The sequence below is a fragment of the Bombus huntii genome, chromosome 3 (assembly GCF_024542735.1).
Source record: "Bombus huntii isolate Logan2020A chromosome 3, iyBomHunt1.1, whole genome shotgun sequence".
NCBI classification, from domain to species: Eukaryota; Metazoa; Arthropoda; class Insecta; order Hymenoptera; family Apidae; genus Bombus; species Bombus huntii.
In genome coordinates, this window is record NC_066240.1 from 12,098,383 (window position 1) to 12,115,519 (window position 17,137).

The window sequence follows — 17,137 nt, forward strand, 5'->3', positions numbered from 1 at the left end:
CTTATTTTCGATGAACTCGGTACGGTTGTAAAGATAAGCACGCGTATTAGCCGAAAGTGTTACGTACAGTGGCGGACAAAAGAAAGTTTATAAAATGAGAGGTAAAAGAAGATTACCGAAGAACTTTACCGAATGGATTTATATTTAATAAGTAATTGAATAATTAATTAAATATTTATATTTAAGACGTAATACTGCTTCCAATATTGCGCATGATACGTATATGGAAGCGGGACATTGTAATCCTGTTAAGGAAAGCGGTAAAGATATCTTTACCGCTTTACAATGTATACACTAAAATTCGTAGTGTACACAAGTAAAATCTATAGCCTGACGGCGAGCGATAGAGAGCTGTGCTTCCTGTGTGTCGGCCAACTTCTCATCTTTCTACGGTACATCGTGTGCTATTCGAAAGTAAAGTCATCGTTTCATTAGGAAGTTACGTTCCAGACGCGTAAAATAAAGAAAAGACCCTTCAACTTTAATCAAGAAGATTCTCGATTAAATTCCGAGGATAGTACTTTAACAGTTGTTAAGAAGATTAAAGACTTTCCGAATGAGTTTTTGGTTTTAAGCGAAGGGAAGATACTTTCCTTTAATGCTTTTGCAGTGAAATCTTTTTGAATTGTTCTAGTAGAAGACGAGGCAACCAAAAAGACATTTGGCAATTTTCTAAGCGGATTCGGTGAAGTACAGTTACAGCGGATAAGCAGTGGGAGAAGTAGCGAAATTTTGGGAACAACGTGCTAAAAGGAGGAAAGATCGTCAAGATTGGTTGTTAAGAGAGCTAACGATTTATTAGCACTTTGCAGAATGGGATTTTAGTATCAGAAGCAGAGGGCGAAGAGAAGACGTTTGGCATTTCTCCCAGTGAAATTTTGGGAACGTTGCTTTAAGGAAACCAGAGATTCCGTGCCACTTGACCAAACGAGTTTCTAAGAGTTTTAAAAGAAAGACGAACGGAGAATTGTTCGAGGTTTTTCCGAGTAGTGTGTAGAATGTGAAATGGTGGCTACTTCTTCTCTGTCGCGTTTTCGAACAAGACCTTAGAACTAGCGTTTTGTCAGGTGAAACGGGGGATCAGTGACAACTTTCTGAATGAGATACTGTCGGTGCTTTTTGTAGATACTCCGGCGAATTGAGGGCAAGGCTCTTGGCGAGGTTCGAAGGTAACGTGAAAGGACAGATTACTGCTTAGGTTCCTCGTTCAGGATCGTTCAAGCGAAAGAACGAAGATAACCAAGAGGTTTCTATCGCTAAATACACGGAGGGAGTAGCTGTGTAAATTTTGTTTAATCAAGGATCTACATGATTAATCCGTTCGAGGTTGATGTCTAATTAAAATATGAATTTCTTACGACACAAACAGCGTATTATCAGTTAGATTCAATTGGATATGTACTGCACGACGCTCTTAGTTTGATCGCATCGTTGAGTAGGCACCGTAAGACACGTAGGTACAAGAAGCAATATGGTTTATGTTATTGGTAAATTTAGAACATCGACTGCCACGATGATCATCGATGACCCGGGGTATATTAGATTTTTTAGAACGATTAAAATAAGATAAATTTCATGGACCGGCAAACTTTCAATGATACGAATAACTTGGATAAGATGGTTGGAGAAGAGCGTTCAAACACGATATAATATTTTGGAAAAATCAAATTGTATGGTATCCTGCCGCCCGTATGTCCTTGGGACTGAGGACTGTGCGCCCCTCTGCTTAGGCTGACCTCCTTTCGTTCGTGTAAGGAGGTTTGCCCGCGTGTAGGGATATTCTGGCCGATTTTTAATTGTCAATAATTAAAAAACAAGATCGAAAACGCAATTTTTTTATTCTTGACTTTTGTCTTATTTCGGCGTCAAGAATCACCCTTTAAATCGTGGAAAATCTTTATCCGAACACCCTGTATGTAAAATTCGTATGGCAGTTAACGTGTTAGAGGATTTGTAAAGAAAATATGAAAGGTATTTCGAATTACCAACCTTCTAGCGAGCTCGAGCCAGGTAACCGTGTAGGTTTCCGGTTCCTTGACGATAAATTCGACGGCTACAGTCCTGACGGGGTCTTGGCCCGGTGCTAGGATCATCGCGTTGCTGCTGACGGCCCAGCCGTCACTGAAAACCTCGACCACGTGGTGACTCGATTCCGCAGGTGGTTTCGGGCACACCGACACGTGGATAGCGCCACCGGTGTGCACGACGATCCGGTTCTTCGTCGCGCATTTGCTCGTGTTCGACATTATCGTGCCGTGCATTTTCACGTAGAGATATTGGTTCGGCCCTGGGTCGATCAGCCATGGATGCTTCTCGCAGTTTTTCTGAAAATAATCCACCCAGAACTCTTCGATTTCAAATATGGCATGTCCGAGTTATTTCGGCGAATATTTATTTCGTAAAACGGAAGTTTCTCTCCTCTCTCGTAGGAGGGTGAACAATTTTGAGAAAGTTCGAGTTCCACGATTCGAGCGATTGGAACCTTCGTCGCCATAGTCGTAGCCAGCCATTCGATTTGTCCTCCGTTACAGTAACTCAAATTTTATGTAACGGAGCTCTTAGAAGGTAATGCTCAATTTGAGACCACACGAAAGCAAATCTGAGCGATCTACCACCGGCGTCCGATATACTTCGTGTCCAAAATTCTCCTTGAACCTCTCGTAACACGTTCAATGTGAGATGTACGATTTTTATCTTTCGCGACGAAAGGAATGGAAAAAAGAATCTGTTCGTTTGATTTCCTTAAAGAATGACTAGATTTCGCATTGAACGCGTCGATCCAAGCTTTTTCGTCTGTTCCAAATTTCTCTAAAGCCATAAAAGTCTCACCTCATCCTCGTCTATAACCGGCACCTTATACTTGATCTCTCCGGATGGTCCCCTCACTCTTCGCTTCTGCATGCAAGGGCTGGTCTTGATAAAGTCCCAGGTTCCCTCGAAGAACAGATTATTATAGTCATCCAACGCGTCCATAGACCTGACGGTGAAGTGTACCTCGACTATATTCGAGGTGGACTTGACGTTCATCGGTAGGGATCGGTTGGAGCAGAGGCAATCCCGTTGGACAGGCGGAGCGTTCGGCCATGGAAGATCGAGCACCTGTAGATATCGAGCATGATTCGGTCCCCGGGGTCGCTTACGAATTAATCAGTCGACAGATTATTATAATTGCTACGGTGACGAACAAACGCGATCGGAGAACATTAGCGTGTGTAATTGCGCTTTAAATTCACGGACGCGAGTCCGTGCCCCTCGTAAATCCTGCGATCGATAACAAAATGGAAGGAACGACGGAGCGGGAAAATGGCCGGTGACGGTGACACGGTTTCGCTGCTCGATCGGAATTTCAGATTTATTTTGGTCACGCGAACGTTCGTTCGCCTCGGTTCGATTGTCGTACATCCCTCCGCGATCACACCGCCGTTTACACGCCGAATTTCTGATAAAGTTTTAATGAAAATGCGGTCTCGTTAATTACAGCCTTTACCCTCGCGCAATCGCCAACGGCGCAACTATCGACGGAGATTCTTTCGATCGTGGTTGGCAAACTTTAAATTAAAATCGTTGCTCGCTTGCCGCTGTGCTCCGGTCTTTCGACCGAATTAGTAGCGTCTTGGGAATTTATTATCCAATTAGTAAATCGTCCGATTGTTGTTTGCCTTTGATTCAATTTTACAGATTAATCGCGTTAGAGATATTTCCGGGAGCTTACGGAGTTTTGTAAATTTAACTCGAACGGGAATACGAATGTTCGATCTTCGAATATCGTTTACTCCGATTCTGTGATTAATCTTTAAACAGAACTGTATGACGGTATGATTGCTTGCGTTTATACGAACAACGGCAGGCTTACAGCTTTGTCGGAACCGTGCAGTTGTTCGTCGGGTTAACAACTGTATTCAGAAAAGATGAATGGCCCTTCTAGTGCTCTCGTGTCGCGCAAATATAAAATGGAGCAATGCCTGTTCGAAGATTAATTGGAACATGCGACTCTGGCTCGTTATTACGCGCGGGAAAAAGGGTGTGAAACGAAGAATCTGAAGCGCTTCGATGCGCTTTCAATGACCGTACAAAGAAAAAGGATATCGAACGAGCGAATAAACCGCGACCTGTAAGTACAATACGTACGTCGAAAGATATCACGCGCGATAAACGCTTCCCTTCGAAATTATGCAATTCGTATCGAAAACGCGCTGAATAAAAAAAGACAAGGAAAATCGAGAAACTGAATACGATTTCGCAATTCACGCGCCTTTGTCCAGAGACTCCCTCCAAGGTGCGAGCCAACGTATTCACGTCCAACGTCCTCTTATCTCCAAAAACTATCTTACGCCAGAGGTAGCGGAGATCTTGAAGGGACAGATAGAAATCTCGAATCACATTTTGGTTAAGATTGAACTAACAGTGAAATACGGTTCTACGTAGAATATGGCACGATAACACAGATATTTCGGCGGATGGCGATGCAACGTTGAACGCAAGTAGCGCGTTAGGTGTTTGATCATGGAAGAGCGTAGCAGCTTGACACTTTCACGGCCAGGCGTTTTCTGCACGTGATTTTTACAGCCAAAGTTTCTTATTTTCTCTGCGTAATTCTGTCGCGTTCTCCTCTAAATTAAGTTATTTTTTAAACGTTCCAACATTCCTCTATATTTTCTCAATGACTTGCAAACGTCTGTTTTATTTTGCGATAATTTTTCTACGACTCGTACGTTATCACAGTCATCCAGGCAGCCAAAGCGACGCGTATACACGCGTGACACCCGTCGTGAAAGCGTCGTGAAAATCGTCTTTCCCCAGGAAGTACGCATCAGACTCATATTCGAGATTTTCATTGAAATTTTCGAAACGTCGTTATACGACTCACCTTCACGGAGAAGTTGTCCGATCCGACGCAGAGCAGCCGATTAAAGTTCGGGCTGGAGACGCTGCGGCACGTCCGGTTTCCGTTCAACAGCTTGTTGAACCGCAGCTTCACGATCTCATCGTGCTCGCCCTCGAATCTGTACACGCAGCTGGAAAATCCGTTGTAGCCTGCACTCGTGTCACTTAATCGAATTTACATGGCCGGTCGGCCACGCAAAGGAATCGCTTTCCCGATCGATACCACGTCGAGGAGATTACGAGGAGGAAAGTGACCGGTCAACGACGTTTCTCCTTCGTTAATTGACCAGCGGTCAAAGCAATCATCGGTTTCTATTCCTTTGCAAACTTCGCGGACTCGTATCGAGCATTATCTCGACCAAGTTTTGCCTATTTTGTTTTCTTTGTTAATGCCGCTAATGGTATTGCACGGTTTTAAAGTTCTAGTAGATAAATAGAAAGCGGTAACATAAGGAAGTATGGCAAAAGAATCCGGCCAGATAGATTTTTCGCTTTATCGCACTAAAAAAGCGGTATTTTGAAAAAGTTTCGATTAAGGTAACAGCGTGTGTGTTAGTTTAGTTAGTTTTTTTTAGATAGCGTTTCCTTCTACTTGTCATACTCTGACATCCTCGATGTTATTTAAAATTCTTTCCGCGCTGTCACCTTTTGAAAAAATTATCTGGCTGTGAATTTTTCCACGCCACTGTATATCTGGCGAGTGTTCGGGACGATTTTTAAAATTTTTGCCAGCGATAGGTAGTAACGATGCAGATTGCAGGAGAAGATAAAACGATCGAGGGCAATTCCTGTGCATTCTATAAACGTAAAAGATATCGATAGAGAATTCGAAATTTTGCAATTTTCAAGGAAATATCGCGTCGAGAGAAATTCCAGAAAAACCTAATTCACCCTCGAAATATTACATCTCTCTCTCCCTCTCTTTCTAGAAAAAAAAAAGAAACAAATTGTACAAGTGTCTGGTGCAGTGCTTCCCAGATAGTTTTACAACATTGTACTGGCCGCTGCGTTTTGTCCCTTTCCGCGGACAACGAGTGTCGCGTAATCATAATTACGAATAAAGTAAACGAGCACGCGATACAGCCTGCCCACGCGTGAAGCAGCAGTGGAATTCTATTTGAACAGCAAATAACGACGCGAGCGACGATCGATAGGAAAAACCGGGCTGCATTTATTCACGATAACGACCGGGCCACCCCTTATGAACGAAGACTTTCCAAAGTAGGTGTAGTCACGGTCGTGCGAAAAGAGAAAGGACCAGCCGCGAAGACGTAAAGTCGATTTTATAGCCCCATAAAACAGGACGTCCGGCTTTAATGGCCGGCCAAGGGAACTTTCGGCGGGATAGGATCGATGAACGGTAACGGAATTGGAGAGTTGTTCTCGCGAGGTCGAAAGCAAACGGCGAAATTCAGTGTTAGTAGGACTTTCGACGATGTTTGTGTTTCCTTTTGGGAGTTTTGTTGATTGAGGCGGAGTTTAGAGGAAGCGGAGGAGGTTCGAAGGGTAAATAGAGGGAAATCTGTAATAGGGGAGGTTGGCAGGGATCTTGTACGACTGTTTCGAGGGCTGCGAGAAATCTAGAAGAATGGAAGAGAGAGAAAGATTGTAGCGGAAGAACAGGTGTTGTCGATTTGCTCGAGTTTACCGGGTGATTTGGAGAAATTTTAAAGAGGAGACGTCTTTATTTTACTTTGTCTGTATTACTTCGAGGAAGTTTGTTAAGTTTGTTAAGCTCGTGAAGTTGCAGCGGATAGGAAGAAGCTGTAAACGCTATTTGTAGCGCGTGCAAGTCTCAGTCGCGTACACTTTGATACCCGTCTTTTTTGCCTCGTTAAAAATTTTCCGACCTCGCGATTCCCGAAACGTTGGTCGGTTATATCTTCAGACGAGTCTAGATATATTGTAGGAGATGCAGCAGCAGCCAGAAAATAATCGCGTTTGACGAAGAGCGATCTACTGTGGCGACACTGTCGATGGTATTCTAAGAAAAGAAGACTCTTCCTCTTCCTCTTTTTCTCCCTCGATACCGAAACAGGGTCGAGGAACTTGGCGAGAGGCGACGAGACGCCAAGCGAAACTCTAAAAAAAAAAAAAAAAAAAAAAGAAAAAGAAAAGAAGAGAGAGAGGGGCCAAAGAAAAGAAGAAAAAGACGCGCACACTTTCGTCGCGATGCACAAAGGGTCTATTTACGGCTGGCTATCGCTTCTGTGAGGTGAAACGAAGAGGCGAGCAGCTACTGACGTGCGTCTCATTCGAAATCGCGGAATCGTTTGCGCGTAAAAGGAGCACCGTTCAAGCCGGATGCGGCCGACGGAAAGAGAAAGAGTTTGTCCTCGTTAGATCGTCCCGTCATTTTCTCCGGGCAGCCCTTTAAATGGACAGATCGTCGATTGAAACCTCGCGCGTCTTGCTTCTCTCCTTAACACTTTACCGACCGATAGTCTATTAATCGGTTTTTTGTCGCCGACACTTACCGACCGACGGCCTATTAATCGGTTTTTGTCGTCGACAATCTTTCTCATTATTTGAACAGTATTTTGTTACTTGGTACTAAGGTACCTTGCTCAGTTGCGTCAATTGCGTTGCTTTGTAAGCTCGCACAGTTTTATAGCAATTTGGAAAACTTACCGTTCGCGATAAACGAAAAGAATCGAAAGATTGGAGAGTCTAAACCAAAACAGAGTCCTGCCCTGAGATGCCGGTCGACGTGCGTGTGCTGTTGAATCGCTAGCGGTCGGTAAAGTGTTAACTTTTACATATTCCCATGGGACGAACCTGACTTCGTTGCCCCTACCATCGTTAAGCACACGATTATCGTTACTATAACGCTTTACTGTACCCTTTTACGTTCGTCTGTCTATTTGGGACTTATAGTTGCGCAAGACTCAAGATGCGGTGAAAAGCTACAGATATAAAGATGACGAGTATTTTTAACAAATTCTCCGTTCGATATCCAATACTTTTTAGATAACATCGAGAGGCGGAAACGACAGAATTATTCTATTTCTCGTCAGAGCAAAAAGCGCCCGAGATTTTATCTACTCGCGATCATTTCCTCATCCACGAATTTATTTTCCCAATTTTGCTGCCGAGTTCTTTGTTTATAATTTAAAATTTTCCTCTTTCATATAGGAACAACGATGAGAGAATATAAAGAGCAGGAATTGCCCCGAGCGACGTAAATCCTCGTCGAGGCTATAGCTGGCGTTCAGTGGCCCCGATCTTCGTCTTTCACCATGGCCTTAAGGACATTACGGTATCGAGAAAGCGTCTGGAACAATAGTTAAGTGGCGGCAAGGTGGACTCACCTCATATTTTTCGTGCCGCCACGGCCATAAAGGAAAATGTCGCGTGGCGCCTGGAATCTACGATCGGGATAATGATCCCGATTGCGGCTGTAGAAGATCCTCGAACACGGCCCGCTGCCGTAAGGATCGCCGTCCTGGTGTAGATCCACGAATTCGTAGAGCGCGCGAAAATTTACTGGCCTGTGGAATGGAGAAAAATTTCGTCATCGGTATGCGTCTGAAGCTCGTTAAAGGTACGTGGAACGTCGAGCCTCGACAATTTGAAAATTTTCACTGATCTTTTTACATATACATAGAGTAGATTGGGTCGAGTAATAAATTCACCGGCGCGTGAATTTTCGAAAATGTTATGAATATTATTCGAAGAATGTAAAAATACCTGTCGGAATCATGTCGAGATTTCTAAAGAACTGAAATACAATAGCTTTTCGATCGGATAGATTTTATAGCATTCGTTTAACCAAATATAAACTAACTTACGACTGGACCTAATAAAATATACGCTTCCATGTAAAAACATCGTGCAATTCGTTCCTTTCGAAAATTTCTTATTATACGATAACTATAATTACCGGAAAGGTGAATGCAACTCGTGCCAGGTACAAAGACCGCACTACACGTCTCTCGTATATAGAGAATATCCTCGTCATCGTGATCGTGATCGTAAAAGTATGGACGCGCTAAAAATACGGGATTATTCATCGAAACGCGTAACAGGTCATCAACGTTCGATACTATAGAGAGGAATTATCCCTCGTAGGTTGTCGACGTCTGTCGCTTATCGAAGCACGTCGCAAAAGGGGTTATTTACATTTTATTTTTCACTGCAAGCCCGACACGAAGACCGCGTATTCGAGCGTGATAGCCGTACGGAACGCGGATGCGTCGCACGGTCTAGTTAATCCTTTCCGCATGAAACGACCCTCCCTTTCCCCTAGCTTTATTAACCCGTTAAACGAGGCGATTCCTCGATCATCACCGCCCCCTTGTGCGGCCAATTAAAAAATGACTCGTGCTCGCATACGCGAATCCCGATGCTTTTCTTTTTATCCAGATCCGCTCGATTTAATTGAACTCCCTCGGTCGAGCTTGTATAATGGCATATCGGAAAGGCATTTCCAACGATGCGATCGCAAAGGGTGAAGGGATGAACAAGGCTGTTCGCGATGGGGATGAAAGTTACTCGGGATAGGTTGCTCTCTTCTTCCTTCTTTCTTCCCGAGAGAGTTTAGAAATTTGTTTGTCTTGTAGGGTAATCGCAATTTTCAGTTTATCGAACACGACCGCCGGTCGTAAATATCGCGACACTCGTCGCATCTCTGTTAAAACAATCTAACAATCTTTGCTTTACTTGGTATTTTATATTATAATTTCTTTTTTTATATTTAACATTATTAAGAACGGTATTTAACGTTTATAGGAGTAAAATATAGAATACAAACTGGACAAATTTTTATTCTATATTTTCGACTTCTTTTTTCGGGTAGAATCACCCCCTTTCCGCTTGTACCACCAGTTACCAATCACCCTGTATATATGTCAAATAAAAACAACAAAGAGCATGCAGTTTGTACAAAATATCAGCTGGTATCTTAATACTTGTAGCCGACTTTGTATACACGTGACGTGCTCCGGTAAAATGAGATTAACACGCGAAAATGACTTTCCGAGATAAACGCGTTTAAAGTTACGCACTCCGTGGTAAGTTTGTCTGCTTTGTTTTCAGCTATTTTAGGCCTTCGAGAAGAAAAGGGTAGAGGAAGGTAGCCTTTCTACCCCTTAAACGAAGATGGTTGATTTCTTCACTTTTTAAAAATGTTTTATAATTTTTCTTAACGCGATAAATACTTGTCTACTATTGTTACCAATACACGACGTTAATTGTTAACTTGCGAAGTCAATAATTATTCTAGAAAATTGGCTTGGTGCTTTTCCTCAGGAAATAACACAGGAGAAAGTCGAAACGATCTTAATCGACTTTTCAACGCTTTAAACTCTTTCCTTACCAGACCACGTCACATATTTCTTCGTTCACGTGCCATTTCGATTTCTTTGGTGAAATTCTTCTACTTCGGTTGCCTACAAGTTTCTACGGTTATTAACTCTAATCGCGTTGTTATAAATCAAATTCCATATACATCGACACGAAGGGAAACGAAATAATCAGAGAACGTAATCGCGAAGGAAACACTGCGACATCCGTTTGTTCCAGGATTGACTTTCAATTCACAGAGAAATTTCTAAAGACCTGGGCTCCGTGGAATCTGAGCGTTTCAGTGACTCGCAACGGTGCGGTCGACGCGCAGGAAAAATCGCTTCTTATAAATAACTGATATTGGGAGAACCGTGGCAGAGAAACGGAAGAAAAGAGGTTGACGACGGGAGGTCGGTAGCGAAAACGTGCAAGTGCGGCAGATATTGCGCTGCGTCGCCATAAAACCTCCGCATTCCTCGCGTGTAACGTTCTGTATCGATTCCACGAGCTCCATGTCACGAGCAAATTTCGTCTGAATTTATATTCAAAGCTTTCCACCCCTTGAGCGCGCAGAAAGGGAGGAAAAAAGAAAACGAGGAAAAGGAAAGAGTAGCACGACATCTCGAAATACCGGAACTTCGACCTCCGACTTCTCGAGGAAGCCGGTTCTGCGCGAAATATACGTTCAAAATCTTCGTTTCGAGTTCCGATCTTAATTTGCCTCGAGAAGTTTCGTTCCCTTTGACTTAAACGTCAGTCGATCGAAAGAAACGATTACTCGACGTTTCATCGAGCGAAGGATTAAAGGCTCTCTTCTTTCTCGTCATGGATTATCAGTCCGCGATAATCTTTGCTTCCCATTATCGAAGATTAAAGATATCGAATAAAACTCGTGAAACATTCAGCTCGCACGAAAATATCCAATAACTTCGATTCGTAGGTATTAATCTTCTACGATGCTGTGTGACTCTAATCTGGCCGTGATCCCTGTGTTATTTTCTTTCATCCCTACGTTATCGTATCGCTGCAAATAATTCGTTCGTAATGGTTATTTATTAAACCGTGGATATTAATGCAATTTAAATACAAACTGGTTTTCTACTTATCTTTACGCGTTATACTGTACCGTGTAAACTTTGACGCTTTGAAATATACTATAGATGTAGAAACAGTTGCTGTCGCGTATCGCAACCAAAAGGAAGTTCACAGTCGTGGAAGATTAAACGAGATATCTAAAGGATTCGTTCTCTAATCACCGATCGTTGCCGATAATTTTCGAGAAGCTCGGGAAAAGTCGGGGCCGATAAAAGCTCGCTTCCCGCGGATATTCCTGGCGAAATCTCATTACATCGTCGCTCGAGAGAAAACATAATACGCGGCCGTGTCGATCGATAACGCTCACGTGAAACAACGTCGAACAAAACGGCACGCGGCCTGTGTAATTGAAACGGAAACCGCTTTTCTCCACCCGTCCTTCTCCCCTTCTCTTCGTTCATCCCCATTTCGCTTTCCCTCTTCCCCCCCCCCCCCCCCCCCCCGTATCGTGCAATCGAGTTACACTCGCCTGAGAGCCGTCGACTCGACCATCCGCATCTCGATGGTCAAACTGCTTCCGCTGGATACGAAGCTCTCGCCAAGGGAACAGGGACGACTGGTGTTCTGTAGGATGGCGTGGTCGCAGGTTCGCGGCACCTTGTCCTTGCAATAACGCGCCAACAGGGTGGTGTTTCCAGCGGGGCGGGCTGCCTGAGGGTGCGATGGCTCGGCGGATCTGTCTCCGTGACGTTGGTGTTCTTTCTCGCTGTTCGAGATGGATTATGTTTGAGAGATCGAAGCAGATTAAAGTAGCCAGGGGCGTGGATAAAGCGGGTGGCGTCTGTGCGATGAAATTTGGAAGAGAGAAGGGCGACGATAGAATCTTCGCGAATATCGCGTCACGCGAGCTTTACAAGAGACTCGTCTAATTGGAAATCCCTTTTATCGGCGCGTTCTTTCGGTCATTCTCGATGTAATTGTATTTCTTTGAAAAATATCTCTGGTTCGAACGAAATACGAGAAAGCTATCGTCGATGCGTACGATTTCTCGTTTCAATATTGCCTTAAGTTGATCTTGTTAAACGATTATAAATCGTAATGAAAGGATGTTCGAGATGCGTATGAAGATTGGAGAATCGTTGCAGCGTCAATTTTCTCGCTAATCTCGTCATTTTCCTCGTATCCAATTTGACGTATCGCAACGAAACGAAGATCGTTATCTCGTAAGACGAGATTGAGATAAGAAACGCGGGACACCGGTCTACGGTTCATGGGCGAATCTACTTTCCACTAATTTCCGAGCTTCAAACACCGGGGGTCTACCTATAAATCATCCGAATCGCTGCATAGAAATTTCTGAACCGAGGGACAAGTTACCCGAAACCTCTTTACATAACCCAAACCCCTTCCAAACTCTCGGACAAGAAAAACCAAACTACATCCAGGCAAGAAGATCTGTTAACAGCATGGCGTAACAAGAAAGCAAACTCAACTAAACAGAAGCAAACACGAGGATCCCGCGGTTTAGCCGTTGGTCGTGCAGTATATAAAAGCAGCCCAGACTCTGCTACAGTGGAGTTCACGAATTTTGGTCAGACGGGAAGAACTCGATGATCTTTTTCTCGCGTGCGGTTCGCGTGGAAGAAATAGAACGTGGTTATAGACTCGACTAACGTTCGAGCATTTTGACGAGGGAATTTCGACAGATCCGAGGAAACGAGAGCCGTGGGAAATACATTTTGACGTTTCAAGAAAAACTGAGACCACGCAAGCGGTTGCCCGAGTCGTTACGTTGATTGATATTTGAAGCTTTCATCTACAAGTTGATCATATCGCAAAAGCTGTTAATATCTTAACTTTGGTTCGATTATTATTGGAAAACGTAGAATTCTGCGTGTAAGTCGTATGTCACTGCATCGATCGATGTTCCGTAAGGAGAATCGACGGATTAAAGGTCTCTGTTTTGTGTTTGTCAGAGGTCGACTCCTGTTTTCACGAGTCCTCTGGGAAATGGCGTCTCCACGGATCCGATGCCGTCGATGATATCAGTGACGAAAGTTGTGCAGATATCAATTGGCGATAACGGTGATGTTCTTGATTTAGGAATCGACTTTGTACGTTAACATATATCTAATCAAGCAAGATATCTTAAAAAGCGTTTTGGTCCGAATCGTACATGGCTGCGTCCCTGAATGTCACTGCATAGACGGATTTGTGGCTGCCTTGTATTTCAATTTAACATCTCGCTATATTTCTTCCAGCGAACGTTTCGCGTGAAGTTCTATGGTTACAGTGGATATGTGTTCCAATAAACTGTCGTTCCGACGAAGGAAACATCCAGCCACCGAAGTGCATATACATAGTCATAAGTAGGTCGCGGATTTTTACCAGGAATTTCCAGGAAATTGAAAGTTGCAAAAATGCACAAAATGTGCACTACGTTCAAACATATACGAAATATTCGAAATACACGGTGTCCTAGTATTGATGATACAATCGCCAAGCGGGTGATTGTAAATAAGAAAATAGGTCGAATATATATGGAATACGTATTTTTCACTCGAGGCTTTGTTATCGAGAAAATCGACTTTGAATTTCCTCCGAGCGCGTATGCGCTTGACTATCTCGTGGTTAAAAGTATCTCGTTACAAACCATTATTTACTTTATTCATTTATGTAGAAAGAAGCGTACATATTAAATCAAAAGTTTATTCCAAAGACAACACAAGTCTTGCACAGTTAACAGCGAGGATCGTTCTCGCGTTCGAGGAAAAAGGGGAAATACGGTGGAAAAAGCGTGCACGAAGATCTAACTCGGAGAACACTCCTGCGTATACGGTACCGGTGACCAGCATTTTCAACAATATTTGCATTAACGAGGTAAATGTTAAGAATCACGTTCCTTGTTATAACTCATAAACCTATGGCATACGGTTTGTGTTCCACGATATGGTCAAGTGCATGCGTGCTCGGAGGAAATTCAAAGTCCACTTTCTCGAAAACAAAGTCCCGAGTGAAAAAAATTTATTTCATATATTCGACCTATTTTCTCATGTACAATCGCCTCGTCGACGATTGTACCATCAATTCTGGGACAGCCTGTATTATATTTATTAAAACGTTCAGTGGATGAAATAAATTTCTACTTAGGTTTCATCCGTTTAAAATTAGATCTACGAAAGATCAGGAATTTGCACGAAAGCGCGTAGTTGAGTCATAAGATTGTTCTGACGTATCCATGGGGACACGTATCCACCATAATCGTAGTCTTGCTCGAAGAACATTCGAGTCACCGAACTGCTCGTCAGGAACTCGAACGAAATACGAAGACGAGGATCGGTTTTCCGGAAAAACCAGCGTAACAAGCGGAAGCTCGTCGGCTCTAACGAGGCATTCGCGATTAATCAAAGGGGATTAAACCGACCAGGCAAGATCGTAGCACTCGGAGAGTGGCATCATCTCGCCGTCCCACACCATAAGGGTGGTGGAGCAGTCCTCGTCGCTGCTCGACAAGCTGGTGCCTACGTGGAACTTGAGGATGGACAGCCAGACGCGGAACTGTGGCTGCGGTGGTCGCGGTGCCGGTCTCCTCCACACGGTTCCCGGCCTCTGCTCTGGAAACTTGGGCAAAGGACGCGGTGGCGTTGGACTTGGAAGCGCCGGCCCAGCGCCGCGAAGATGATACAGGCACGTGCTGTTTCGTGGCAAGGAATGCCGTGGAGATGCGAGCACACCACCCCCGCTGCCCTGCAGCCAGAACTCGCAATGCTTGTTCTTCGCGTACGTCGGCGAGTCGGCGTCCACGAACTTCACCTGCAAGCACAGTTCGTTGGGAAACAACGAGATAGGAACTAGAGGAAAAACGGAAGAATTATTTTGGTCTTGAAGACGTCCCAAGGTTTATACTTTAATTTCTCGAATTATTACGAATGAGGGGGCGGGGGTATTCACGTTGGAAACTCAAGGATAACCTACGTTGTACCAGGCACATCAGAACTTGGACGGTTTATCGTTCGAGCATATCGCTCGAGTTTGTTCTACTTCAGCAACGATAGTTGTTGCCGCTCCAACAGGAATTCGAGTTTTTAGACGATTAGCTGCTACGTAGAAAACAGAGGAATTTATTAATCCTTGTAAATGTTTATAGAAAAGAAAGTAAACAGATGAAGAAGGATGATGGAAGAAAGGGTATAATACGAGATTTAAAATTCGTTACTCAATTCTAAAGGAATTCATCGACATTAACGTCTCTTAACTGATTAGAAAAAAGGAAGAAATGAGAGGAAAAAAGGGAGGGAAGAAGAATCCCCGTCCTAAAATTCATTATCTCGTTGGCTCGTCGTTCCCGAAGAAAATTGTGGTAACGGTGGCTGCTCCGACCAACCATTTAAATGCGATCCGTGAACCGAGGGGGCGGTAGTTCGCCACCGTCAGGTGTAAAGCACGCTGTTCCGGCCCCATGAATGTTTGAACAGAATTACCACGTACTTGCACTTCTAATTGAAAGCCGTGGAGCGAATGCGGCGGCGTTGGATGCAGGAACGTGCCGTAAGGAGACGTGGTGAACTCGACCAGGATCTCGGTTCCGCTGCTAGTGGCTTCCGGCACCGGCTCACCACCTCCGCAGAACTTGAGGATCACCGGGTCCCGGGTCGTGTAGCCATCATACACGGTCACGTAGTCCTGTGGGCCAAAACGACGTTCTTTTTCTTATTATTATAATTAGTATCATTATATAATTATATAATTATTATAATTAGTATCATTCGGTGGGAAAAATAGTACGACGAAAAAAGGAACTGGAACTTTTTCCAGCCACGGTTAATCGAAAAGTTTTTGGCATATTTTGTATCGCACAGATGAAGTTTGCAGAACGGTGCGGTAATAACAAAGTTCTACAGAAATCCAAACATAAATATAAAGTAAAATACTAAGAGAGGAGCAAGAAAGGATGACAGCAGACCAAATTATAGAAGAAGGAAGAAAGAGAGAAACAGAAGAGAGGGGGAAAAGGATAAGGCAATCCAAGTATAACATACACTACAGAAACATAGCCAAAGAGAAATTACCAAAGTACTTAGAAGGGAAGATGAAGTGGAAGGATAGAAGAATACTGGCGAGATTCAGATGCGGAAACGAGACCAAAGCAAGGCAATACTGGAAAGAAGAGGGAGAAAAAAGATGCAGACTATGTAGGAGGAAAGAAGAAGACCTGAGACACGTAATAGAAGAATGTGAAATAACGGGGGGGGGGGGGGCAAAAGACATAGGAAAAACGCTGAACGTGACTGGAGAAGGTCTAGCAGAATTGAAAGCAATAATAGAGAAGAGAAGGGCAAACGACAAGGAGGAGGCGCAACAAGGAGGCTAAAGACCAAAGTGGCAATAGATTTTAGTCGTTAGTTGATAATTTATAGTTCCTAATGCTTAGTTTTTAGGGGTAGAATAAGCAAGGTAGTGCAATAGAATAGAGTGGGAAAGAGGGGAGGTAGACATGTAAGAAGGAAATTAGATGTGATTAGAGATGTAAACCCGAAAGTTCGTCCAAAGCCGAAAGGCACAAACAATAAGAAACAATAATAAATAAAATAAACATAAAGTAAAATACTAAATTACAAATATCAAATATGCGCATAAAAATATAAATAATCTTGTAACACCGGCTGGCTCTTATAGCGCTGCAAAAAGTATTTACACACCGTTGTACTTATCATAACATTTACGTATCAATTACATAAATTTTGTATCGTTTAGTAATACTTTCATGTGACTACGAAAAATGTCATACCGTGTAAATAAAACGGAAAACCCGCTAAGAAAACGTATCGGAACATAAGGCTACGAGCAAACACTTTTCGTAGCCACTGTAAATCTCGAGAAGATCGCGTTTCAATTTCTCAGAAAACAATTAATCGCTCGATCGGATGGGTCT

At 43.4% G+C, this 17,137-nt stretch overlaps 1 protein-coding gene and 1 long non-coding RNA gene across 6 annotated transcripts in view; one reads left to right on the top strand and one right to left on the bottom strand.

Annotated features, from left to right (window-relative positions):
• Positions 1-17,137, bottom strand: part of LOC126863605 (uncharacterized) — a 207,363-nt gene that overhangs the window by 10,098 nt on the left and 180,128 nt on the right. For all 5 annotated transcript variants that reach the window (XM_050613916.1, XM_050613919.1, XM_050613915.1 and 2 more), the window contains 7 exons: positions 15,694-15,888; positions 14,630-15,018; positions 11,735-11,971; positions 8,196-8,375; positions 4,868-5,015; positions 2,830-3,099; positions 1,990-2,324 (listed from right to left, as the gene is read on the bottom strand). In XM_050613916.1, coding sequence (XP_050469873.1) covers positions 1,990-2,324; positions 2,830-3,099; positions 4,868-5,015; positions 8,196-8,375; positions 11,735-11,971; positions 14,630-15,018; positions 15,694-15,888 — 1,754 coding nt within the window. The remainder of the gene's footprint in view (positions 1-1,989; positions 2,325-2,829; positions 3,100-4,867; positions 5,016-8,195; positions 8,376-11,734; positions 11,972-14,629; positions 15,019-15,693; positions 15,889-17,137) is intronic.
• LOC126863679 (uncharacterized) overlaps positions 8,280-17,137 on the top strand; it is a 189,178-nt gene continuing 180,320 nt past the window's right edge. Inside the window, exon 1 of the long non-coding RNA XR_007688939.1 lies at positions 8,280-8,428. This is a non-coding gene — a long non-coding RNA (uncharacterized LOC126863679). The remainder of the gene's footprint in view (positions 8,429-17,137) is intronic.